This window comes from Rousettus aegyptiacus, unplaced genomic scaffold (assembly GCF_014176215.1).
Source record: "Rousettus aegyptiacus isolate mRouAeg1 unplaced genomic scaffold, mRouAeg1.p scaffold_m13_p_9, whole genome shotgun sequence".
NCBI lineage: Eukaryota > Metazoa > Chordata > Mammalia > Chiroptera > Pteropodidae > Rousettus > Rousettus aegyptiacus.
The window spans coordinates 77,409,156-77,437,105 of NW_023416312.1; the positions used below are offsets into that span (position 1 = coordinate 77,409,156).

Consider the following 27,950-nt stretch of genomic DNA (forward strand, 5'->3'; position numbering starts at 1 on the left):
TCTCAGGATCAAGATTGCTCAAGAAGAGTAGAAGGCAAGTGAGAGGAGGAAGGAGAAGAGGCACTTTCCCCAAGTCTCTTGTTCACCTACTACTTTTGATCCATTAAGAGCCTCCTGCCTATGCTCTGCAGTGATTGCACACTGATAGTATTGACAGTTTCTGTGTTTTGATCTTAGAGCTTTTGGTCCTTTTATTCCCTGCCAGTGCATTTCTGCCCTACATGAAGGCCATATACAACTTGCCTATATCACACACCCTTTTGGGGACTAGTTAAACTAGGTCATCCTTTGTGGCCCCTGGGAAAACTGCAAGAATAGAAGTATTTCCAAGCATTCATGTGTGTGTGTATGTTGGTAGTACAGCCCAAATCTTGCAAGAACCTTCTTTCAATTACACTCCCCTCCACATATGAACCCTGTGTTGGGGTGGGGGTGCGGCAGGAAGGAGATCAAACCCTGTGGCAATAACCAAGCTGCTAAATTGCTGAGCTGGTTTTAATTGAAGTGTAAGTAGGAGGTTTTAAGGCAGGTAGACAACATCCTGTTGTTCGGGTGCTCCTCTCTCTCTTTTACACATCTGGCTGAACTGGGAGTCAGGTGGCTGACTCGTGCCTGGTTCCGGCAGCAGTGGCATCTCCCTTCCTCCATTCCACACCTCAGAATCCATTAGGCCATGGACGCGGTGGCTGTGTATCATGGCAAAATCAGCCGGGAGACAGGGGAGAAGCTCCTGCTTGCCGCTGGTCTGGATGGCAGCTATTTGCTGAGAGATAGTGAGAGTGTGCCAGGCGTGTACTGCCTGTGTGTGCTGTGAGTATGTTGTGGTGGTTGGGACTGGGGCCTCAAGAGGGTGGGCATGGGGCCTGCAGAGTGTAGGCAAAGACAGTGGGCATGGGTAGCAGGGGCAGGCAATACATGGGCTGTAGGAGCTTGTCTCAGCTTCTTCTACTGCCCACCCTATAGCTACTCAGGTTTACCCAGGGCCGTGGTATACTATGTTTTGTCTTAAGCCTCTCATTGGGGATTTTGCTCCCTGAAAGGACTTCCCAGTACCATTAAAAGCAGTCTTAGGGAATGCCCTCTTGTGTGGGGGAACACAGCCTGGTATTTATCTTTGCTCTGAGAAAGACGCAGGCTCCCAATTTCCATTTTGACCTTCAGTAGAGGTCAGCAAGGTAGAGTCCTGGGATGGTGGAGTGACAAAATTTGAGGCCACCAGATCCTGACAGAAGTAAAGGATTCTCTCCAGCTCTCTTTAAATGGATTTGGAAGTGTCACCCTAAAGGAATACAATCAAATTCAGGGAAAGGAAGAAGACTAAGAAACTGAATACATTACTTTAAGAATGCAATGCCAGTTAGAAAGGATGCTGAGAGGGGGATGTTTGTGAGTAAAATTGCCTCTCTGGATCTGTTTATTTAGCTTCTTTAGAGAAGTTGTGTGTGTGTGTGTGTGGGTGGGACCTATTCTAGATAAAAAACTAGGACAGACAAGAGTTATAACAGACACGGAGGGAAAACACCCTTGTTATGAATCAGCTTTGCCCTTTATCTAGGGATATCTTCATCTAATGCCCCATTTTATATCAAATGTAGCTTCATTTTTGCTCCAGAGCTCAAGAGTCAGGCAGATCTGAGACCACACTTTGTGCTAGGCCAATGCTAGGTTTGTGACCTCAGAAAATTAACCTATTAGCCACTCAGTTTTCTTACTCACAAAATGGGTATAATGTTACTACCTACCTCATAGGATTGTGAGGATTAAATGCGATACTGCAGGCAAAAAATTTACCATCAACCTGAGACATAGTAAATATTCAGTAAATATAAGCTATTGTTATTATTATAGTTTTTTTTTCAGTCAATATTTTCAGTACTCATGGGGCATTTCTAAGGAAATACCTATCTTAATTACTTTTTATCAGCAGGATAAAAATACCCATGAAAACACCAGCTCTACACAGTAGATTCTGAACAGAAACAAAATGAGGGAAAATGTTTGGCAGTAATTTTGGCTCCTATTGATACACTGCAAGGTTTTGAAGTACCTTTTGGGTCAGTGAAGAAGGATCATACTGAGGCTGGTGACAGAAGATTTTCATTGTTTATTGTTTTTTTTGAATGGTCAAGCCATGTTTGTGGCAACTCTCAGGCAATTTTAAATGAATTCATTATAAAGGCTTCAAAGGAAATACACAGCAGCTATAGAATCTCTTGGGTTTAGATTTTATGTTTTGCTTATATTATTGTTTTTCCCCAAGCAGAAACTGGGAAAGGTCATTGAAAGCAAAGTACTATTCTTAGGCCTTGTTCTTATCAAAAAAAGATGGAAGAGTGCGTAGGCCAGAAAGGGGTTCCTTTAGGGAAGCTGACAAAGGAGGGTCCCTTAACTTAGAAGTGAAAAAATAAGGTACAAAAAATAAAGCCTGGGTAGGAGAGGGAGAGCAGCAGGGGACAGATGGCAAGACATCTCTAAGGCTTCAACCACACTGACTTCTTTGTTGTTTTTCAAGCTTGCCACACATGCTATCCTCTTAGGGCCTTTGCACTGATTGTTCCTTCTGCCTCTTCTCTCAGAGAGGACTTTCTTGACCACCCTATCAAAAATAAATGCCCTTTTCTTGTCTCTCTTATACTCTATTTTCCTCAAGAACTTTAAACTATCTGACATTTGTTTGTTTATTTATTGCTGGGCTCTTCAGCTAAAATGTAATCTCCATGACAGTAGGGACATTGTCTCCTGCACCAGGAACACAGCCTGGCACATAAAAGGCATTATGATGCACATAATAGACACTCAATGTATATTTTTGAATTAACAAATGAACTGTCAAAGCAAAAACTGTTCTTTACTGCAAAGAGCTTCTGGTCGATATCAGGAGATCAGCGTGTGGACTCTGGGGAAGTCACTCAACTTCTTGGGTCTTGGTTTCCATATTTGTAAAACAGCAATAAATAATGTGTACCCTGCCTTCTACATAAGATTGCTGTTGGTAAACTATGCAGGAGACAAGGACAATTTTAGCCCTTTACTCGTGTAGACCAGGATTACATAGGTGGGGGATTCTCAACCAGACTGTGCCGCTGAGGGAAGACCCAAGGATATATTGCCTTTTATGAGTTTTTCAACCTTTCTGAACCAAGGGTCCCTTTTGATAAATAGACACCTTTCATCGTCCCATTTTAGTACTATGCTGTAGTAACAAAATCACATTTTATTTTGAAATAAACCATGTACTCATTTTAAACCAAAATGTGTATACTTATTATGTGCAATAGAAATAACAATGTAAATGGTGTAATATACACATGAACAAGAAGGTATAGCTAACAAACATGCACTGATTGTAGGGTTCACTGAGAACTCATTCTATCTCTGTTTACTCCCATTATAAAAGAAGGTTTTGTTGAACTTTAGTTTCTGTACTTTTATTGTGGAAATAACATATTGCATATGCCTTTGAACTATAAAGTATACTTTCAAACTATGCTTGCTCCTTTCTCTAGTTCTGAACCCCCAGTCATGGCTTTTAGGTATAGCCTTTTCCTCTGTTCAGTTTTGGGAAACTGAATCTCATACAGTACTAAAAAAGTTTTCCATTTAGTAGATTGCTCACCTTCAGTTAAAGTGAAAAGTCATTCTTCTATTTTCAGTAAATAAATCTAAATTTTTGTAAAATAAGTCTATTAAAAATAGTTCCTAATATCTTCATATTATAGAAAATTCAGAAAATTTAGATAATAAAAATAAGGGGAAAACCATCTATAGTTTATAACCTGAAGACAATTATTATTAAAAATTAAGTGGATTTTCTTCCACATTTCATTTTTAAAAATGCATTGCAAGCACACATATGCTGTTACAATGTTATAGTCTGATGTATTTTTCACTTAACAGGAAAAAAACTCCATTCACACATAATGTTCGTAAGAATGATTTTCAAACTTTTTTAAATAGCTGCATGGTTGTCCAGCCAGTGGATGTACTATATTTTCCTCAGTCATCCATTTTTAGACAGTTGAATAATTTCATTTTGCGCTATTATAAATTTCATTATGATTCATATTTTAGTCCATAAAGGTTTCCTTGTGATTACTTCTTTAAAATGAATTTTAAAGATGTGCAATTTCTAGGTCAGAAAACATAAATAGCTTAGAATTCTTGAAATATGCATGATCACTAACTATTTTATCCTAAATGGTTCTTCCAATTTATATATATGCTCACAGTAATGCATGAGAGTGTCTCTTTCACTGCACCCTCCCTAGAAATGGGTATTCTTGCTAAAAAATTCTTGAAATTTGGTGTCTCACCAAAAATTTGGTGTTTCATATTTCCTTGATTAGTGATCGAGTGTCTTTTATATGGGTGGTAAGCTGTTGTATTTCCTCATTCGTAAATTGGCTCTTTGTGTACTTTGCCCATTTAACCATTTGATTCTTACTGTTTTTCTTAACATATGGATTTTTATATATTAATCCTTGATCTGTTGCAAGTATCTTTTCTCAGTTTTTTGTTTGCCAAGGCATTTCAGTGACACACAAAAAAATTACCATTTTCAGTAGTCAAATTTGTCGCTCATTTTCTTTGTGTTTGATTTCTTCCTTTGCTTCCTAACTTAGAAAGTTCTTTCTCCTCCAGCGATGTCATAAAACTTCACTTCAGTTTTGTTTAAATTTATGGTTTGGTTGTTTACATTTAACTCTTTAATTTCATTTGGAATTTTATTTTAATAAGGAGAAAGGATCTAATTTGCTTTTATTTTGAAGTAGCTAACAATTGACCCAATATAAATTATAAATAAAACTTCCATTCCCCATTGATTAATTAGCCTCCTTTACATATATTAAATTCTTACATATAATAGTTAATGTTTTGCAACTATCTATTTGGTTCAATTGATCTATTTATTCTTGTTCACCAGCACTATAGTATTGTTGGGGCAGAAAAATAAATTTTCCTTCTACCCTTGTAAATTCTTCTGGCTGGACTAATGATCAAATTAACATGAGACAAATTAACAGGAGAAAATGACCAAATTTATTACATATGTACATATGGGGTTCCATAAGAATATAGAATCTGAGGAAAACCTGAGCAGTTGAGGTTTATATGACATTTTGAAGTAAGAAGAAGGAAGCAGGGGTCTGAGATTTCAAAGGGAAAGTAGGTGATTCACAGGTAGATGAGAAAGAGCAAAGGTGTGGTAAACAAATTCTTGCTTGGCTATCTAGAAACAATGGGAAACAGAGGGGAACCCTGCAAACAAACTTGCTTGGATCTTCCTTGTCTGTCACACTTAATTCATATGTGATAAGGTGAATATGCTAAGGTTCCCTTCCTGGAGTAGGTTTTCCTATCTGAATTCTCTTATGAAGGTAAGGGGGAGGTTAAAAAAAAACTCTTCATGAGTTTGCTGAGTTTTAATTTCAGCTCAAAATAATCTGCATGCCAGTGTAGCACATTCTGAGAAGACTCATTCTGGATCCCTACAGTATTATAATATTTTAATACATTAAAAAAATTTATTTGCTATTCTTATCTGTCTGTCCTTAAAGATTAAATCTAGAATAATTTTGTTAAATTTTAAAAATCTCATCAGGATTACATTAAACTAATGTAGATAATCATTGGGAAAGTACTAAATACCCACTGGATAGTTTGATAGTAATAAGAGAAAATCTAATTGAAACATTTAAAATAATTAGTTTGAAGAAATAGTTTATTTCCATAATTAACATCCTTCTGTACTTATCTGCCTTTGTTTGGTACTTACCTGATAGAAGATTTGAAAGAAGAAATCCTATCATATTTTTTAGCTTCAAGGATACATAATGAAGTCATTTGACATATATGCCTTTAGATAAAAGGATAATTACTTTCTGCCCTTTAAAATTTTAAAAATGACTGGGAATCAAGTCTTAAATAATTTAGCTGGAAAAATGAGGGCAATAGCAGCGACAAAAAATAAAATTCCAGGTTATCAGTTGTGACAGAGGGGAGCAGTGTGGCAAAGAAATCAAAAGAATGAGAAATGATAACTTACAGTTTTTGAATACAACTGGGTATGTGCTTTGGTGTTGCCACCAGAATTATTTTGGATTATGTGGTACAATTCATTAATGCCAGAACAAGCCGGAAGGTCAGTGTAGGATTAAATTTGCAACATATAAACTGCCAAATGGACAATTCACAGGCCAGTAAATCAAGTGCTATGGTTGACAACGTAAAATTGAAGTTGCAAAATAAGTCTGAGGATTTCATTTAGCTTAAGGAAAGAAGATGTCTGAACTCTTTTGTGCTTTCCCCACCTGGCCTCTTGGAGTCACCTTAAGACCGATTTGTTAATTCATTCGCTCCCATATAAAAGAGAACCCAGATCTTCCAGCCAGATTCTCTAAATATACATCCCATTTCTGGACCTTCACTAGCTATTTTACCTTGGGCAAGTTTCTTAATCTTTCTATGTCTCTGGGTCCTTATCTATGAAAAGGGTTAGTGATAATAATAGTATTTACCTCATAGAGTTGTTAATGTGGATCATTGCATGAGTTAATATTTGTGAAGTTAACATGTAGTAGGTATTTGTTGATATAAATAAAAAAATCTATAAATAATTGCAATATGAAGTTAGACTACCATAGGAGTACATATATAAAACACTATGTGGCAGTTCAGGAGAAAAGACTATATTTATTATCATGATTCATCAAAACTGATATTACACAGTTTTACCATCAAAGCTGAATGACTTGATGATTCTGAAAATTCAAATTCACACTGAAATAATGAAGATTGGGTCATAGGAAATTCAGGAAACTCTTGAATCAGAGTATAGTCTCAACAATGATGGCTTCATATAGGATATGCTTCCTCTGGATATGAAAGTTCTGTAATATTTGTTAAAAATTTATTCATATTATAATTGTGTCTTGAATTTTGCATACAACATTAGTTTGTATAGACATAAACAGCATGGGTACTAGCTTGCTTTTTTGCAGTGTCGTGAAGTCAAATGTTGCTAACCATTTTCTTTTGTGTAGTTCTTGAAGTGGTATAAAGAAGGAATTGATGTAGCTTTATCTATTCTAAACCAAGATCTGTCTCCAACACTGACCACTTGAGAAAATAAGAAATAAGTAAAATTAATTTCTTCTTGTCCATATCTAACCAGAACATGTTTTTAAGGGTTAGGGACTACTTTGAGAGAAGAAAGGGCAAATTTTAATGTCAGCAGGGATTGAATCAAAACATGCTTTGCAATCATTAAAATGCAAAATATTACTTAAGAAAATTAATTAATGGCAACAACAAAAATATCTACTTTTTTCCACCAATTATTCATTTTCTAGATTTTTTCATGATAAATTTTAAATTCCAAGCTTATTAACAAGTCTAACAAAATGTTTGATGGAGAAAGAAAGTTAAAATTACACTACATTCTTAGTTTCTTTGTATTAATGGAAGAAGTCACAGGAAAGAGAATCCTAAAAGGCATGTAACAGTTTTTAAAAATAAATATTTGTCTGATTTGTGATTTGCATAAGCTATATTTATAAAACTCCAAATAGTAATTTTACTTCTTTTTTAAAAAAAATATGTTATTAGTCACTTCTATAACTCTATAGGGAAAATTAATATGCAAGGGTGCATTTATATTAGTTTAAATTTACTTTAAGTTTATATACATACAGGAAAAAAACAGTTTTGAACAGATGTTATCAGAGTAGCATCTCCTTATATCTACTTTTTCACATAACATCATTTTATATCAACATGGTCCATGTGCTTAAAGTTTTTTTTTTAAATATAGGACTCTAATACCTTTGAGTTTCGTATAATTTTGGTGCATTATTTCTGCCACTATTTCCTTATTTTGAGTAACACTCCTTATTTAGGAATACTTAGGTTAATACTATTTTTTACTATTAAAATGGAACTACTATGAAAATCTTTGTGAAATTGTTTTTGCCTTTTGATTCCTTGGAGTGTATGAAGGATGACAAACAAGGTCATTAGGTCAAAAATATGTGCGATTTTATAGCTCTTTCTATAACTTTCCAATTTATTTGCCAGAATAGTGGTTTTTTTAATGGATGGGGAGAGAGTATGTGTAGTTTGAAAAACAACATATTCAATATTTTGGCTGAATTTTATGTTATAAAGTTATTGTTTCATAATGAAAACTATTATGAAACAGAAAACAAACCTATGAAATCTTGTGGGGAAGAGAGAGTAAATGCTTTAGAAGCACAGTTCTATGAAGACTGAAACAATTGAAAAAGCTTCAGCTTATATTTATTAAAATCATTGGAGTGACATTGATTAATAAAATCAAATAAGTTTCAAGTGTACAATTCAACAAGGTGTCATATTCATATTGCATTGTGTGTTCACCACCCAAAGTTAGTTTTTGTCACAAATATTTAAATAAAATTGCATTCTTAAAGCATAGACTGAGTGACTCTGGGGATGATGACACAGAAATGCCCTGGATGAGTGAAAGAAGCCAGCTTAAATTTGGGGAAATTTTCATCAATGTTCTCAGTGAGATGTAGGCATTTTCTTTGCATTTTAATCACTTTAATGTTCTGAGAGATCCCCTAGAGATCTTATTAAAATGCAGATTAGGATCCACCAGGTCTGGGGTAGGACTTGAGATTCTTCATTTCTAACAAGCACCCCGGTGATGCCGATGTTATTGCCCTGGGAACATAATCTGAATTGCACTGTTTTAGATCTCTTCAATCCATGAGATATGACAGCAAGAGTTGATTGTGGGGGGGATCCTTCCTTGGTCTGTTACTTCAGTGACTTAGAAGTGGAAGAGATGACCTGCTGGCTTATCTGAGGACTGAAACAATTTTGCTTATTCAGAAATTTGAGTGGTTTGGAATAGGAAATTGTTAATATTAGATGGGTAATCATAAGAAATTTTATGTTTCACTGACACCAGGTTGTTCAGAGACTGAAGGGGGTAAGGACTTTTGAAGTGGTACTCACTGCTTAACTGAAAGTGAGATAAAATCAGAATCGTTAGGAAACAATTTTCAAAACAGACTCATTTATTTTGACTAAATGAGGCTAAATGCTAGTAAGGAGATAAATTCATTGTATTTTCTTTAGAGATCCACTGTTTTAGAAAGTGGAAAACCAGTTATTTAGGATTTTGCTTGCACTGTTCCTGAGATTTTAAATAATGCTTTTCCATATCGCCTCAGTGGCATTGAATTATTGCCACTAATCGCTTTTATCTCCATTTTGCCATGTGACTTTAAGAAAATCATTTCAATCCTTATGTTTTGAGCTCTCATGGTGAAAAATGGAAATCAAATCTCTTGGCTTATTCCCTGTAGAGTTATTACTGAAATCAGTGGCTGCAAAGTAAATTTCGGTTGCTTAAAAAAGACTTTAACAATGTAATATTTTATATTTATTTAACACATTAACATATGCATATCTAATCTTATTTTATATATGATCTAATTATTTTGGCAAACATTCATAACAAAAATGAAACATTTCCTGTAATCACACCAGCAATTAAAATAATCCATTTTTTTTTGGTTTCACAAGTCAAATGAATCTGATTAGAGTGTTTAAGATATATTTTTTTGTCCTTTAGGTAATCAGTACTGATGGTTATTTATTACATATACAGTAATTTAACCCACATATTTAAAAATTTAGTTCTAAAGGGGGATAATAGTAAATGAGGTCAGTTACTCAAGGATGATCCTTTGTTTGGGATGCCTTAGACTCATCTGTTCTTTTAAGTTTAAAACATTTATTTTTACCTGAGTTTAGCATGTATTCTAACCAAAGACCTATATTGGCTCAAATGTGTGCCTAAGAATAACAATCAAAAATGCCCTAAATAAAACTGTTGATCCAGATTCAAGTTCATAATTTGAAATAACTCAGAATAAAGTTTGTCTTACTTTTCTATGAAGTAAAAATTTATTGGGAAAATTAAGTAGCATTACCATATATACTAAAATGTAGTAAATAATCTACATCTATTACAGTGGGGGAACCAAGAGCTGGGAATCCAGAGTCAAATAGGCCTGATCCAAATTCATCTTTGCTGCTTGAACTCTAGTGTGGCTTTGGTTACTTACTTTCTCAACGTCTCAGTTTGTTTATTTATAAAAATGAATTTCACAATATAAAGCTCATATGACTATTGTGGAGTCCAATTCATATGTTGAAGCCCTAACTCCCAATGTGACTGTATTCGAAGATAGGGCCTTTAGGAGGTAATTAAGGTTAAATAAGGTCATAAGGGTGGGCCCCTGATCCAAGAGGATGGGTGGTCTTATGAGAAGATGAAAAGAGATTTCTCTCCATGCATGCACACAAAGAAGAGGTCATGTGAACACACAGCAAGAAAGTGGCTGCTTATGAGTCGAGAAAAAAGGCCTCAAAATGAGACTTATGTTGCTGGCACCTTGATCTTGGACTCCCAACCTCCAGAACTGTGAGAAAATAAATATCTTTTGTTTAGGCCACCCAGTCTATGGCATTTTGCTATGTCAGCCTGAGCAGACTAATACTGATTTCGGTATTAAGAAATACTGTGCTGCTCTAACAAACACCTAAAAATGTAGAAATGGCTTTGGAACTAGATATTTGGTAAAAGCTAGAGGAGTTTGGAGGTCCATGCAAAGAAAAGCTTACATTGCCATGAACACAATATTGGTAGAGCTGTGAATCTTAAAGGTTGTTCGGTGAGGTCTGAGATGTAAATAAGGAACATGTTATTGGAAACTGAAGGAAAGATCACCCTTGTTATAAATGGCAAAGAACTTAACTGAACTGTGTCCTAGTATTTTGTGGAAGATAGCTAAGTGTCGAAGGAACAGTTTGGCTCCTCCTGACTGCTTATAGTAAAATGCAAAGGGAGAGAGATGAATTCAAGAAAAAATTGTTAAACAAAAAGAAACCAAACCTTAAAGATTTGGAAAATTCTAAGCCTACCCATACAGCAAAAAAATTGGAGAGAATACCAAGGGTGTGGCTGGACAATCATTCCTTAAGGAAATTACCTTAATGTTAACTAGCCTTCTCGGCAGAAGCTAAGAATAGAGTCAGGACCAAAGCATCAGAGACAGGGTCAGTCTGAACCAAAGGGAACAGGATAGGACAATGGAGCAATTTGGCTGCAAATATGCTTTGTATTTCAAGAAAAGGGAAGAATGACCTTGAAGGTGATTCACAGATCATCAGGGATGCCACTCCCATCACAGGATTAGCGTGCACAGTCCCATGGTGGCAAGTCTGCCTTAACCCAGGTTTCAAAGGTGAGATCAGAGCCCAACAGAGCTGAGTATGTGGGACTATCCTCCCCAAAGAAGTGGGAATAAGAGTGCCACTCAATGTGCCTGGAGGGTGGAGCATCAATACAAAAAAGATTTATGCTCAAGCATTAAGATCTAATGGAATTGGCCTTATGAGGTTTTGGACTTGCTTTGGAATTGTCACTCCTGTTTTTCTTCCTATGTCTCCCTTTGGAATGGAAATGTCTGTCTTTTGCCTGTCCCATCATTGTATTTTGGAGGCACACAACTTGTTTAGTTTCATGGTTGCCTCAGGATGAATCATATCCCGAGTCTCACCCAAATCTGTTAGATGATGTTTAGATGAAACTTTGGACTTAAGAATTTAGAGTTGTTGCTGGAATGAGTTAAGACTTTGAAGGCTGTTATAATGGAATGAATTTTGCATGTGGATGTATTTTGTCTGTGAGAAGAATGTGAATTTTGGAGCAACAGTGGTATAATGCTGTGGACTAAATCATGCCCTCCCCTCTCCCACCCCCACCAAACTCATATGTTGATGCCTAACACCCAATGTGGCAGCATTTGGAGATAGGTCTTTAGTACGTATTTAAGATTAAATGAAGTCATAATGGTTGGGCCCTAATCCAATAAGATTGGGTGGCCTTATAAGAAATAGAAGAAAAAGAGAGAGAGATCTTTCTCCATCACACATACAAAAAAGAAGTCATGTGAGCACACGGCAAGAAGGCAGCTGCCTACAAGCCAAGAGAAGAGGCCTCAGAATAAAACTTATGTTGCTTGCACCTTGATTTTGGACTTCCAGCCTTCAGAACTCCGAGAAAATAAATTTCTTTTGTTTAAGCGGCTCAGTCTATAGTATTTTGCTATGGTAGCCTGAGAAAACTCATACAGCATATAAAACTCTTGGTATATAATAGAAACCAACTATGTAGATATATACTATGCATACAGACTGAGTAATGAGGGAGAATGTTTACCCCATCTGAAAAGACAAGCTCTTTTCAAGTACTTTATCAATACTCCTTTTTAATTCAAATTGCTATTACTACTATTTTATAATACATTATAAAGTAACATAGTAGTAATATAGAAATATAGTATTATATTTATAATTAATATTTCATTATTATTATAATAATTTATAATAATTATTATAATTATTACTATTATTTGAAGGGGACCTGGTAGTACCTTATCCCAGTGAAATGTTTTCACCTATACATACTTAAGCTCTATGCATACTTACCAATAAGACTATATTTTGTTAAATCTATTTAATAATTTATGATTTTTAACAGTTACAACAGGTCTGTAGTTTCTTTCTGTCCAAACTTTCAACTAAGCAAATTTTTAAGAGTGTGAGCTCCCACATTAAAAAAATAGACAAAGATAAAGAAGGTTTACTGGAAAATGTGATTAGCCAGATATAACATGTAAGCAAGTTAGATTCTCTGACTTTTCTTCCTATGAATGTCATGGTATCATACATATGTGTCCCAGTATATGTAACATTTATATGTAATAGTTAAGCTCAAATTTTGAACATCCATTGTTCTTTTGGAATTTTCAGTAATGGAGTTTATTCTTTCACAGGTATCAAGGTTACATTTATACATACCGAGTGTCCCAGACAGAAACAGGTTCTTGGAGTGCTGAGGTATAGCTCTTTATTTATTCTTACTTCTATGTGTATCATGGAGATGTTTGAAATTTAGGCTGGTTTTATAAAAGAGCTGTCAAATCCTACATTCCCAAATATTCATCAGATTCAAATCACTAGAGTTCCAATCTAAAATTGTTCATGGATCATTAAAAAGTCTTCAGAGAATTTTGGTTCCAGTTCTGTTCAACCACCACTGTATGGAGTGGTTTTGCTTTGGAGAAAAGATTTTAAAAGGTTGAAGAATTGTGTCAACCTTTTCGTGCCTATGCATAATTTTAGAAAGCTATTAAAAATGTATGAAATAATTAAATCAGCAATTATTTAGCAAATGGTAATAATATGAGCTTTGGTACTATGGAGGATTAAACATTATGACTCTTGTTTTCTAAAAGCTTATAATACCCTTGGGGAGATACAGCATGAAGAAACAGCAAACCTGTGCTTTGCTTTCTGGTAAATCTAGATTCCAAGTCAGGTCCCCCATCCTCCCTGAGAGGTCTATGACCTTGTGAAGGTTACTTGACTTTGAACCAGTTTCTTCATCTGTAGAATGAGCCTAAAAATAATCCCTTACCCATAGGGCTCATTTTGAAGATTAAATGAGTTAATACATGTAAAGAAATCTCTTAGCCACAGGCCCTAGTACATAGTAAGCCCTCAAAATGTGAACTTGCCCAAATTACTAACACTATGATTGCATATAGTCGAGTTACACATTACTTACCATTGGAATTCAAAGAAGTGACGATTTTCCAAGTATTAGGGTAATTAGGGCTGCTCTGTGTGTGGAGGCATAACTCTCAGCTGAGCCATGTGGGAAGGGCATAGTGAGGTGGAATGGAGATAGAGGAAACATTGCAGTGGTTTTTAAACTATGCTCTGCAAAATCCTAAGGTTCTTCTATCTGGGTGCCTTGGAATTGCCTGAGGGATTGCAGAAACAAAGAAGGTCATAAGTGGGTATGTTTTTGAGTCTGCAATTTGTCTTCGATTTGAGCAGTTCCTTTTTATTTTGTTTATCAACTGGAGCTCTGAGTAAGATTTCATTAGAAAAATGGGTCCTGATGGCTTTGAAAACATTTGAAAGCACTGTACTATTTCAAGAAATGCCTGTAGAATAAATCTATTTCCATGTGCGAGGGTAGTATATATTACCAATGTAGAGGTCTCTACAGCTGAAATTTTTGCCCTCAAGTGCTTTCTCTGATTTCTGACTTTAAAACATTCTATCTTTATACTGAAAGCACTTCATTATGAGCTGTTTGAAACTAAATGCTAATATCTACCTCTGTTAATAACTCAACCAATCTATGCATTTAAGAAACTCTAAAGCTTAGGCTTAAAAAAAAATAAAACAGCTCTAACTTTTACAAATTCATCAGTAATCTAGAATGCACATATTTCAGATCAAAAATGTTTTGAACTACTGAGATGAATTAGGGAAAGTTTCCAAACACATCATTGCTTTTTATTAGGATAATTAATACTATAATACTAATTAGAGAAAAAGCAAAAACATTTCTGATCAAAACTATTTATACTGTTTATTTTTTAAAATTCTCTGCATCACTGCAGAGATGATTAAATAAAAAATTAAATTTCATTTATTATGAAGAATAGTTGTATATGATATATACACATATATTTGTATATAATTTGACCAGAAATAGCTCTTCTCCCTAGAGAAGTATCCTTCAGCTGTTGAAGAATATTCTTTATGGAAAGGATCTTAAATTATTGGAGTTTAGCTAACTTTGTCTTTAAAATTGTTTTCTTCCATTTCAAGTATAACATCATATGCAGATTGTTACATGCTTGTTATGAACATGTTAAAGAAGAAAAGACCTATTGAACATAAGTACTCTTTCATTCTGTTGTCTGGTCTGACTTTGTTTATATAATAATATAATTCTCTGTACCAAGATAGCAGAAGATTAGCATGTTTTCTCCAAAGGGAAAAGCGTTTAAAAAATATTCTTTAGATTTATTTTTGAAATATTATTGCATTTTTTTCTATCTGCTAAATTTGCCTTCTTAGTTATGTTTTTGCTAAGGTGAATATTAAACTAGTGTGTATTCTCAGAGCTCATATCACCTGACTGGAAGACATTTCTCTAGAGCATATTAAAGACCAACTGTGATCCAAAACATGGATCCATACAGAACAAAGAAATAACAATATGGGAAATATGCAAACTTGAACAATAACTGAATTCAGTGACAGGATGGAAATCGTCAGTGGTACAATTCTTGCAGTAATCGTATTTTCAAAATTAGGTAACTGGCAGATATTTACATGGTTTTCGGAACAATGCTTTAGTTTGGTACACTGCAGGAAAAACATGGTAGTAGCATTACATGCTCTGTGCAAAGATCGTACTAGAAATATAAGTAAGTCTGAGATTTGTTTCGAAGAGTGGAATAAGATTGAAATCTGGATCCGCTGAATTATGAAAGCCAAATATATCAATTTCTAGTGTCAGATAGACTTTTAGGTTTTATCGTTTCCTGGTGTATTAACTTTTCTCATGTGACTCAGGCTAAAATTTTACTAAATTTTTAATTCAGAGAATTCTACATACTGTTACCTATCATTTATTAATATTATTAATATTTGCATTACATTGTAAAAACTGTACTAACGCCTGCCCCACTGATGACTGCAGTGTCTTTGGGCTTTTCTAGATAGTTTATCATCAGTAGATCAGTAAATGCTAAATAATTTTACTTATTAGCCTAAGCAAAGCACTATAAATGAAGTCAGTCATTTGCCAATGAAACATTCATCTCAAATTCAAATTGCTTTTATAAATGCAGTGCTATTATTCCTCTCTGCATGGATAATCAAGTGTTAACTGCATGTAAGTGTCCATAAAAAAGGTGCTTCTGTTAATAAATGATTTCACAAGCCACAAGAACAGCTAAAGAGATGTGCGGTTTGAAATCTTTTCACACTGGGGGAGTGTACAGTTTCTCTTCTGGTTGGTGACTCTAACTTCACTAGAATCTCTTTGGTCTAGACCTGATCTGAAAGACAAGAGACTAAGTCCTGGGATCTAGAGCCAATTCTGCCTCTGATCATCTATGAGACCTTGGGCAAGCTGAACTATCTCTTTGTATTCCTATTTTTTAACTTGTCAAATGGGAATAGAATAACTAAATCAACCAATAACAGCCAATCTCTGAAGAACTAGTAGGAGCAAGAGATGAAAAAGTCCTTTGAAAATGAAAAAGTGCTGTAAGAAAAATATAAGGGGATGTTTTGTACCTATAACCTGCCTTTGCAATTTGAAGCTTCTATCTTGGAGCCAATGACCTGTTTGGACCCCTGTAAAAATGGCCATGTTATTTTGGATGAGATCGAGTTCTGGAAAGATATTTTGACCATAGGGGTGGAGCTGAATGTGAGAGTGTTCTACACCTACTGACACTCCTAGCTGTGGACACTAATTTAATGCTCAAAAGAACTTTTCCAGTGCTTTCAATGAAAAATTACCTCAAGGTAAGAAATGCCCAAGAGTTACTATAGACAGTGTACTATCTTTAGCTGTTAGTCTAGTTGGAAGAAGTTTGCATGCCATCCTTCATATTTTCTTATTAAATGCTAATAAACAGCTCCCATCTAAAAAATCTTCCAGATGGAATAGCTGAAAAACAGCTCTAAAAAAAACCAAAACAAAAACAAACAAACAAACAAAAAAGTCATCATTCAATTGCTTATAGCAATACTATTTTATTTCATGTAAAATGACAGTTTTGAGTTAATGCCAAAAGTTTGGCTCTTATCCTTTTGCAGAAAATTATTGTTGATTTCAAGTTGTTTCTTTGCAAGAAAATTGATGTCAGGAAAAGAATACATTTTAATAGTAACCTGGAAATAATGCACCCTTCAAAAACAAACAAATAAATAAAGGTGACATTATATAGTCTTTTTTTGTGTGTCATAGACAAAACTTTGTCACAGTGAAGTGTTGACAGAGAGGGTAATTTGGGGGAGGATATAGAAGTTTCCCAAGGAGGAAAAAATTTAATGTGAAGGATGAGGCAGGACATATTGTGAAGTGAATGTATAAGGACTAACTAGCCATGCATTGTATGTATCATAACAGTCAATTTTAATTTCTCATGTAGCATTTTACACTGTGGGATGATGACAGGGAGGATGTGTTGTTGTTTATTTTGTTTGTTTTGCTTTTTGTTTGTTTTGTTTTTGGTACTTAAGGTTTTCTATTCATGACCTATAGGATCTATGTTTTTCTTGTGTTTAATTGCATCTTCTCTGTTGGTGAATTCATTGCAGGTAATCGCCTGTATACCCTTAGAGGTATAGGATATATGATGGGTAGCAGGCAGGAAGGGCGAGGCAATGAGCAAAACCTTGTACAAACTAATACCACCCTTGGGAGAACTGAAATGACATCTCATTAGCTCCTCTTACAGAGAAATTCAGCCAACTGAAAAAACAACATTCTTCTGGATATTGTTTTTTTTAATTTCTTATGTTTTCAAATATTTGAATAAATTACACAAATTTACTTCTCTAAGCATTCCTCATATATTTTGTAGGCTTTTTTGTATCATTATGAGGTAGGTGAATAATTTGCTTGGCCTTTTATTTTCCAGACAGCACCTGGGGTACATAAACGATTTTTCCGGAAAATAAAAAATCTCATTTCAGCATTTCAGAAACCAGATCAAGGTATTGTAATACCTCTGCAGTATCCAGTTGAGAAGTCTTCAACTAGAAGTACACAAGGTATGGGTTATTCTTAATTTAAAAAATATTTTTAATTACAGTTGACATACAATATTACATTAGTTTCAGCCATACAACATGGTGATTAGACATTTATATACCTTATGAAGTGATCACCATAATAAGTCTAGTAACTATCTGTCACAAAACATAGTTATAACGATATTATGGACTACATTCCTTATACTGTACATTTCATCCTTGTGACTTCTAACTGGAAGTTTGTACCTCTTAATCCCCTTCTTTTTCTGCCCAGACTCCCACCTTACTGTTAATTTTTGACAGGGTTTGGGAGCTCAACCAATTCATAAAGTTTTGTAAGAAAAATACAATGAGAAAGTAGGTGTAGCCAGCAAATCAGGTGAGAGGAAACTATTCACATGCTATGGTTTCAATATGCTATACTACGAACTTTTAATAAAATTTTGCAAAAATATAGACAATTCTATGAGCCCACATTTAACTTCTCTTGCTCCATCTTGTTCTTCCCAGTTCCTTTTGTCAATACATAAGTAATATTTCACTTCACTAATTCAGACACAAATAATTTGGTAAATGGGACAACTCAGAGAACACCTAAGTGTCCTTTATCTTTGCTTTGTAAAATATATTTCCCCTTTAGGGATGAAAAAGCTAATGTTAAAAAAAAGAAAAGAAAAAGCTGTGTTAGGTTGGCCAGTGTCATCCTGATTTCTGAATTTGCAGTGCTTACGTTAATGAAATTTTATTGTAGCAAAGAAATGAAATTAGTAGGCTTCATTATTTCACAGGCACAAATTATTACACCTTCCTGAGCAAAGCTGTTTTAGTGTACATTTCAAGCTAACCACCGAATACTAGCCAATGTCTGCAGCTATCAGCTATGAATTGTTTACTAATCTATTGAGAGGGGTCAATCATTTGTTTGGAGTAAGAGGATGTGCCTGAGTAAAACAATAAATATTTATGATAAAAGAAAATGTGTTGTTATATCCTTTTTTTTGACAGAGACCAGACTCAGGCATAAAATGACAATTAGACTCAAGTAGTAAATTAAATGAATGAATAGTTTGATTTTATAATAGAAATGGAAATAGAACTCCAATATACAAATTGGCTAACTGTTTTTTGTTCCATATTCCACATCTATAATTCAGCATTAAATACTAGTTGCTTGAGCTATATTGTTGGGTTGCATCTCTGTGAGCTTCATGCAGTTGGAAATTTTATGATTATAAATTCGAATTAACTTATAATTTTAATAGCTTATAAGTTTATTTTTTCTTAATTTTTGTTATTATTTTTCTTTAGGGAGAAGAGAAGATCCTGATGTCTTCCTGAAAGCACCATGAAGAAAAATAAAACACCTTGTACTTTATTTTTGATAATTTAAACATATGCTAAATGTTATATATTGTAGATAATACAGTTCAGTGAGCTACAAATGCATTTCTAAAATAATCATAGTCTTGTAATGGAGGCATCTAGCATGATCTTAAAGCTGAAATGAACTTTGTGGATAATGAGGAGCAGGAAAAACTAATTCTACAAGTTATTTTCAGTTATTATATTTACAAATGGGAAACGATTTAAAACATAATGATGCTTTATATAAGATTAATGTTAATTCTTGCTAAATATAAATAAAAACAATCCTGTTTTTCTCAAAATCACTATTTTTAGTGAAATATTATTTGATAGCTACTGATTTTTTAAGTGTCTTGCTTGATTTTTAAAGCTGGTTCATGTTCCTCATTTTTGTCATGTGTAGTTCTGCATTAGGCAGTATGCTCTCCACTAACTATGGTGCTGTAGCCTTTTTTCGAGATTTATGAAGCTGTCCACTGTGTGCTAAAACAAGTACTAGATAAAGAGTGAAGAATTTTCATTTAATTCTGAAAGCAACCTTCTCGCCTAATGTTCTGATTTGGAGAGTAAAATCTACAGACAATCTAGAGTTTAACAATCTTATAATTTAAAATATGCTCTTAATGTTTATTACAGTTGATGATATAGGATTTGAAATTCTATCACAAATCTGATGAAGTGGACCTGCCTCAATTGTTGCTACTCCATGTAAAACTTCATTTTGAAGGGGACGCTTCAGCAGCTAAGGCTCCTCAGCTGTGGCTTAGGAGTAGCTGGTATACGAGGAGTCTCCCTATTAGATAGCCCTATAAACCATTAAAAAACTTATGGTTACATTAATTTTTAACAATTATAAGTGATTGGAATCAAGTGAAAGCCAAGATTTTACACAGTGGTGGGGATTTGTATTTTTTTCACATTTTATGTTTTTTTTTATGACTCTTGTGATTGGATTATATGTCAAGTTGCTTCAGAGCTCATAGAATTCATTTGCTTAATACACACATTAGGCACTGGGGTAGAGAAATAAAAATACACCTTGTCCCTGCACTCAGGCAATTCACTGTTTAGTTGAACAAGAAAACAGTAACAGTTAAAGACAAAAGAAACACTGCCATTTGCAATGACATGGACGGACCTCGAGATAATCATGCTAAGTGAAATAAACCAGACAGAAAAAGTTGAAAATCACATGATATCACTTATATGTGGGATATAAACCTAAAAGCAACAAACGAACAGGACAAACAAACAGAGACTCATGGACATGGACTATAGACTAGTGGTTACCAGAGGATAGGGGATGGGGGAGGAGAGGGGAGGTAAATGGGGTAAAGGAGGTCAAATATAGGGAAGTAGGGGGAGGATGAAGTGGGTAAAGGGGATCAAATATAAGGTAGCTGAAGGAAACTGAACTTTGGGTGGTAAACACACAATAGAATATACAGATGTCAAATGATAATGTACACCTGAAAATGATATAATTTTATTAACCAATGTTACTTGAATAAACTTAATTAAAAAAAGAAAAAAAACAATAAAAACAAGAAAATAACAATAAAAGGTGATAAGCACATGGTAAATGAGGTTCCCAATATGTAGGTACATTTGTATTTAGAGGCATAATGAGTCAACAAAAATGCCATGGTCCATGGTTCGGAGGAAAAGGCTAAGTTTTATTATAAACTAATAAATTGTAATTCTAGGGTGTAGGTGAGTGGTTGTGAGCTTGGTTACTAATTAGTGAACTGCCAAGAGACAGAGCTACTCTCTGTGTGCTAGCAAGATCTGATTTCTGAGCATTTAACATGGATGCTATGGAAGTGCAATAATGTATTGTGAGTTGCTTACCATTTCTAGAAGGAAAAGTATTATTTTAACTTGTAAAGGAATTCAGAAAACTGGCTTTCAAAATAAAATGCATATGTTTAGATACTTTTAATTATTTGTAGCTCAGGTTTAAATTTTAATAGGTATAACTATCTTTTTTACTCTAATTTGTTCATTCTAGAATACTCCTAAATATATGAATTATATTTGCCCGTTCCTTTACTAGAGCCTTTTTTGATAAAGCTTTTTTGAATCATTAATGATCTTTCATATTTTAATAAAGTACTTGAAAGCTTATTTACCTAATTTGTTTTAAAATATTCCTTCAAAAACATTCATAGATAGGTGCTATTCATATATTAAATAAAACATTGCTGAAGTCCATCTTACTTATCTTATTAGACATATTCCCTGAAAAAGGTAATGCTTTTATGATTTTGCTACTATCACACTTTCCAGTTGATATGCTTACCCGTTGTCTTCTTTGCTGGCCTTTTATTCATCAAATTCTTTTTGCTTTTCCTTTTCCTGCATAAGCATCCTTGCTATTTCCTGACTTCTATTAACTTGCACCTTTACCAAGATCTCTAAAAGTGAGGGTGAATGGGAAAGGAATATGGAGAAATATCTTAACTCTTTCATAATTCTCTCAGTGTGAGAGTGCCTGCTTCTTTCTTTTTTCACCCTGAGTGTAGGTTGCATATTTTGAAAAAAAAAATCTCCAGGTGATACTAATATCTACCCCCATCACTGTATTTGTGTGTATATCAGTGAATGAAAAGGCAGTAGGGCATTTTAAAGTGTTGTCAATTCCAGGATTCCAAGCCAGTTTCAGTAGCATGCTGTTTGGACTATAGGTACTCCATTATTAACAATTTACATTTTGGAAGATCTGTTGGTCAACTTTCCCAGTGTCACTAGGAAATTTCTTCTTGTGAAAAAGCAAGTGCCAAATGGCTATTGTAAATTGTCTAAGACCTAGGGCTTCAGAAGAGCTGTTGTTTTAGAGTCTTTCCTGATTACCTCTCCCCGCCATTCATTTTTTTTTAACAATGCTTTTGAATGTCCTACTCTCCCCCACCCATTTTACAATTTTTAAATTTTTTTTCTATTGCCAAGAAAAGCATCCACATGAGAGAGAAACCTATTTAAAAGTTATAGTCTAGAGGCATTTAAACTTTCAACAGCTAATGACATTAAATGGTCATTAATGTCAGAGATTCTATTTGTATAAAAAATAAAAATGAAGAGATGTCTGCTTAGGATTAGTGCCATTTTGATTTCGGTACCTACATTTTCAAGATAACATGGGTTTATTGTTCTCTGTTAAGGAGCCACTTTTCATATCTCAGGTGACCAGACTGAGTTGAGAATGCAATTTGGTACGAGAATAAAATAAAACACAGTGTTAATTTGCAATTTTATTTTTTAAAAATGAAATATTCAAAGTACTTTTTTTTCAAATATCAACACAATGTTTAACTTTAAATATTTACAGCATGTTGTTGTGATGCTCTTGTAGAAAAATGCATGCTTCTGGACTGAAAACCAGAGCAAAATGCAAAGGACCATTTAACTGCAGCCAGCGAACATGAACTTGTACAGTTTCCAGTCACTTTTCAGCACAGGAGTAGGAGTAGGAATACAAAATTGGAACCTATTGTTTCCTAGCAACACAGCTCAGGCCATTATAACACAATTTTTCAGTATGATTAGAACCTTTCACTGTTGTTATATAGAAACTGAAAATCTTGGCATACACTGTAAACATCTTTACTTTTCATGAGAATGTAAGTAGTTAAAAAGAATTTTTTTTTCTGACATAAAGGATATACTTCTCTTTTTCACCTTTTCTCTTACTGATACTTTTGCTGGAAGAACAATAAAGAGTTAGACATTGTCATGATTCATACAGATAAAACATTTTTCAAAGACACAATCTGATATACTAACATTTATTTAAGAGGTTAAAGTCTACCACTAAATCTAAGAAAAGATTTTAAACTGCCAAACACATTTCTTTTGACAAATAATATATGATGACAATTGCTAAGACAAAATCCATAGCAAGTTTAACTCTAACTATCTTCAGTTATTGTTTAGGAAGTGATTTCTTCTTACATACATTAGTATATTTTGTCCCTAATAGTTTTCACATGAAGGACACACTGAAATAACAGTCACTATTTTGTGGTTGTTGTTTTCTGGGGGGTTTTGTTTTGCATTTTTTTGCATTTGCTTTGCAGAATAAAGAACTTTGTGGAAGAGCAGTCTGAGGTCTGAGTACTAGTCAGGTCAGCTATGTGTATATGAATTTCTCCAAGAAAACAAGAATGTTGCTTCTAATCTATAGAATTCTGTTTTTCACAAGCTATAATACACTCCAAAAGTTTCTTTTAATACTTGATTATTATACTTTTGCTTCCATTAACCACCGAACATCACTACAATTGCCCTTACAGGAACATAACTTTATAAATGCAAAACTTTGCCCTGACTCATTCACAGGGCCTGTTCTGTTTAAAAATATAAATTAAAAAAAAGTAGAAATGATATGATGGAATGCTTAAAACTAAGCCAACAGCGATGAAAAAGAAAAATCTTATGAAAATTGTAATTTAATTTTATACTTCTCTATGTATTGTCAAGTTTTCATACATTTGGCTATGTCGTGTGTGTGTGTATATATATATGTATATATATGTGTGTGTATGTATAGTCTGTATATTATAGATCTATCTAGGAAAAAGAAACAACCAGAGTATTCCTTGCCTCTAACTCAGAATGTTCTTCATAGGAGAGCCCAACTACTGTGCTCTCACTCTAACTTGCTTGAATGGGGTATGGCCGTGCAGTGTCAGGAGCCTGTCTCCTGGGTATGAGAAATTCATGTTTCTCTTTAAAATGCTTTTACGTTCATCAGGAAATGCAAATGAATTGGTCTTTCATTAATTTAAACTTCAGAACTACAAGTCAATGAAGGTATTCTTTGTATTCAGCCAAACAGGAAGTAATGTACTCAGTATCTCCATTCTTATTAAGAAATGCCAAAATGTTTCTCTTACATTTACTATTCATTAGTGTTAACCTTAGGGTTTTTTTCTCTTTCCTCCCAAAATCTTTGGAAGTGGTAAAGAGAACAGTATAGCTCAAGGCAGTATTAAAACCACAGCTGTAAATAATAAAAACTACGTTTCTTGAGTACAATACAAATATATCTTAAAGTAACTAAAGACACAAACTAAATAAATATGTATTACGAACTAGAAATGTATAGTTCAAAGTAATTACTATTAAGTAAAAGTTTTAGATATTTGTTTCTAATGGATATTTAAACACTTTGAAAATGATACATTGTAGGTGAATTGCAAAAAAGTATAATCGCTTAAAACAGAAGCCACATAGACTCTAATATCAACATTTTGGATTAGTGATAAAATATATCATCACGTTTATGAATGTACTCTCTATATACAGTTTACAAATTACTTTTCCATTAATTTAAAAGAATATCAGAGATTCTAGGAACTTAAGGTCTCTTTTTAGGTTTGTGTAAAGGTATTCAAAATTTCAACAAGTTTTTTAGTCATTTTAGAATCCTACCCTGAATGAATACTGTACTATTAACACAGGCCTGATTCAGGGGAAAAATATGATTGATTGTAGTCTGGATTGATCTGGTGTACTTTCAGTTTAAAAGAGAGATGAGTTCATCATGAATCACCATCACTCCCAATACATGTGTAAGAATGTGAAAGTTTTGAAAATGAAATGTTTGGATGTTCCTTCCCTTACTGTCTGTGGGTCCTTGTCTTTCCCTTACTGTATTCCGTGTAGTAAGGAGCCAGATTCCTTAAAAACCTTAACCTGAGCCTGGATTCTGACTTTGCATCTTTTCAAAGACACTGTCATCACAAAGCAAGACAATGACTCTATACCGCATTTAGGTAGTAGCTAGAAATAATTCAAACTGTAACATCCTATGATAAATTCTCCTCCATATGTAGCAAATCTCCAGACACAGTGATGAAAGTTCTGGTGTTGGCTCAGGAGAATTTTCTATAGACCACATTATGCTGTCATGTATTTTCATTTGTGGTAACTTACAACTACACAGAATTTTACAAACTGTCTCTTTATCACTGGGCACAAATCTCTCAGCTCACCAAGAAGCTTCTTTTACTACAGGATTCATAGAGATTGAGAAACTGCAGATGATATTAACAGTAATCCTCCTGTTTTTCAAATTTTAAATGACTGTAGAATAAAACCACCCTTCCTGGAAAATAGTTATTTTCCTAGGCAGGAGAGATGATTAAATCAAACTAAATGGGCAAAGACAGAGAACTAAAACAACTAACTAAATAATAAATGCAAAACTGATACCAAAATGATAAGAAATAGTCTGCTTCTCTACAATTAGTTGAAATGTTTTATGTTGGAAAGGATATACTTCATTAAATTTCCTGACAATGGCTGAGAGTTGTTCAATACAGAATTGTACATTTGAAAGATAAATATAAGTTGGGTGAAAAAATGTAGAGCAACTACTGTGATATTTAGTTTGGTCTTCCCTTTGGTCCTTTCTTTTCAAACTTAAGTAGGTCTATTTTTTTAAGGTCTTAGGTCTTATGAATTTCTGCAGTAGTAATGAATGTAATTTATTGGTACCTCAGGCATGTATACTTGCTACAGCCTCTTTTTTTTACCAGAATCATACTGTGTAGTAAATTACTTTTCATGTGCACAAAACCATTGGGTTAGTGTATAAATACTGAATCACTAATGTGAAACTGTGACCAAAACACACCCTATCTATATAAATGAGAAATTCCTACCCAGATTAGTAAAAGCTATGTTTACACGATGTCAATACAGCTGGACACTTTAGTAAAGAAATGTAGTTAAAACAGATTGTGTGGAAGAAGTTACATTCGCCAGCTGTCTTGGTATCATGTACACCCAAGAAGATAGTGGCAATTCAGTCTGGGTACCACACCCAAAGGGAAACATGGTAGACAGAACCCAGCCACCACACGCCAAAACACAGCACAACAACATGGCATTTACTTTAACAAGCAAGGTGGAATAATCAGGGAAGAAGGGTGAATGGTTTCTGACTCTAGGAGATGGTGTCTGAAGACATTTTACATATCTTTTTAAGTTTCCTATAACAGGTATGGAAAATGTGACACAGTTGGCAGTCTTTTGAAATGCAAGGTTCAGATACTATTGCACCACCTTTTCAAATAGCCTGCAATTTCTGTCAACAGTTAAATATGAAACTTTGTGTTGCCATAAATATATAGAACCTTGGGTTCTTTCTGTATATTTGAACACATATATGCATGGCTTGACAAATTTAAAGTGGTGCTTTCTGAAAACTTTTTGTTTTTAGCTCTTTGAGATTTACTTGTGTTATCTTAAATGCTGCCACATAAGAACTAAAAATCTCTGTCATTTCTTAAAGAGTTTAAATGAACAATATTAAAATACCATTTTCTGTCACATTGAAAGGCAGTTGAATATGTTTTTCCTCTATATTTACATATACAGAGTTCTGATCTAGAAAACCAATACAATAAACCATTTTATGTTTTAAAAACAGGCAGTCTTTGGTGACGCAAAGGCAGAGATTTTTTTTGTTACCTCCTGCCTATTTCGCTCTGTCTCATAAAGTGAATATTGTTGGCACTGTCAGAAAGTTCTAAATACTGCTCAACAGACAAAACAAAATACCCATCATAACCTTGTACCCTCCCAGTGCCCAAAAGCTGCTGCTTTTCTCCCTCTGTCCATGCCCGAATACCCTCTTCCCCTTCTTGCAGCCTTCTTTGTTCCTTAGTCCAGGCCTGGACCACAGCACGCTGTCTGGCAATCTCCAATACGTGATTCTTTTCCTCTTCGACAGTTGTCCCATACCGGATGTTGAAGCACAGAGCCCCATGCTGGAGCTGGATATCTGCAAACCTTCTAGTCCTCCCATTCAACACAGAAGTCATCTGGGACACAGTGACATTGACGCCGTTCTCTAGAATACGCCTTCCCCCAGTGTTACCGATGAGCACCAGGTCTTCCTCTAGAGACCCAAGCTTAATGAAGTAGTGAGTGTCCCTCCCATCTATGGTAAAATGTAGGTTTTCCAGGTAATGAGCATTATTGAGAATGGCAGCAAGCCGCCTGCTATCTTCATTGGCTACTCCTATAATATCAGCTGTTACTATGCCATCCTTGATGGCAAATTTTATACCTTTTCCAAAAACAGAAGAAACAGTGGCAAACCTTGGCTGCTTCCCTCCTTCAAGGCACCGTCCATCATTGTATTGGGGAGTCATAGGAAGTTGGTCCAAAGAAATGAAATTCCTGAGCTGTTTCTGGAGCTCACACTGAATACCCAAGATCGTCTAGGAAAGAAGAAAGGCATGGTGAAAATGTAGCACAAGATTAAGCACCTGTCATATGCTTGGTGACTGTGGAAAACAAAAGCTTGCAAGGTTGCTTCCTTCTCTCTCTAATTTGCTCGTTTTTTATTTAAAAACAAACCAAATTTGGAATCTCTTCATTAGATATTTAGCGGGAAAAGACTAACAGGTGATGTGATCACCTGACATATATTTCTTGGTATCTTGATGTGTTAAATACAAGGAAATTTGTTCAGACTTGATATCATAGAATTTTAGAGCTAGGAGGCACTTCAAATTAAGTGGGTCCAGCTCCCTCAAAACAAAGAAATTTCATTTTTGCCAACTTAATTAACACTTACTAACTGTTATGATTATTTGTAAAGTAATAGATTAGGCATGGGAAGGTATAAAGAGATGCATACCTCATTATTCTTGCTTTCAAGCAGCTTATGACCTTATGAATAATAACAGCAGATCAGCAAGAAGTTCACTGATCTTTTTATGTGGACCTAAAATAAAACCTGTTTAATTATGGAAATTTTCAAGCATACTGAGAGATAGAGAGAAGAGAATAATGAACTTCCAAGCATCCATTACAAAGCTTCAGCAATTTTCAACATTTTGCTAAACTGTTTTTTAGGAATTTTA

The 27,950-nt window shown here is 34.4% G+C and overlaps 2 protein-coding genes across 7 annotated transcripts in view; one reads left to right on the forward strand and one right to left on the reverse strand.

Moving 5' to 3' along the window:
• The first annotated feature begins 504 nt into the window (after window positions 1-504).
• SH2D1A (SH2 domain containing 1A) lies at window positions 505-20,254 on the forward strand. The gene is made up of 4 exons (XM_016119944.2): window positions 505-810; window positions 12,897-12,960; window positions 17,589-17,721; window positions 19,012-20,254. Exons 1-4 carry the CDS (start codon window positions 674-676, stop codon window positions 19,050-19,052), a joined length of 375 nt encoding a protein of 124 aa, XP_015975430.1. The 5' UTR covers window positions 505-673; the 3' UTR covers window positions 19,053-20,254.
• Window positions 20,255-24,139: 3,885 nt separating this feature from the next.
• Window positions 24,140-27,950, reverse strand: part of TENM1 (teneurin transmembrane protein 1) — a 995,735-nt gene continuing 991,924 nt past the window's right edge. For all 6 annotated transcript variants that reach the window (XM_036227172.1, XM_036227175.1, XM_036227174.1 and 3 more), the window contains one exon: window positions 24,140-27,302. In XM_036227172.1, coding sequence (XP_036083065.1) covers window positions 26,544-27,302 — 759 coding nt within the window. In that variant the 3' untranslated portion in view covers window positions 24,140-26,543. The remainder of the gene's footprint in view (window positions 27,303-27,950) is intronic.

Bases quoted from the DNA above. Each gene is read 5' to 3' on its own strand.
- SH2D1A (XM_016119944.2), top strand. From the start codon at position 674: ATGGACGCGGTGGCTGTGTATCATGGCAAAATCAGCCGGGAGACAGGG. The intron at 12,961-17,588 runs GTATAGCTCTTT...TTTATTTTCCAG, and splicing joins CAGGTTCTTGGAGTGCTGAG to ACAGCACCTGGGGTACATAA. The intron at 17,722-19,011 runs GTATGGGTTATT...ATTTTTCTTTAG, and splicing joins TTCAACTAGAAGTACACAAG to GGAGAAGAGAAGATCCTGAT.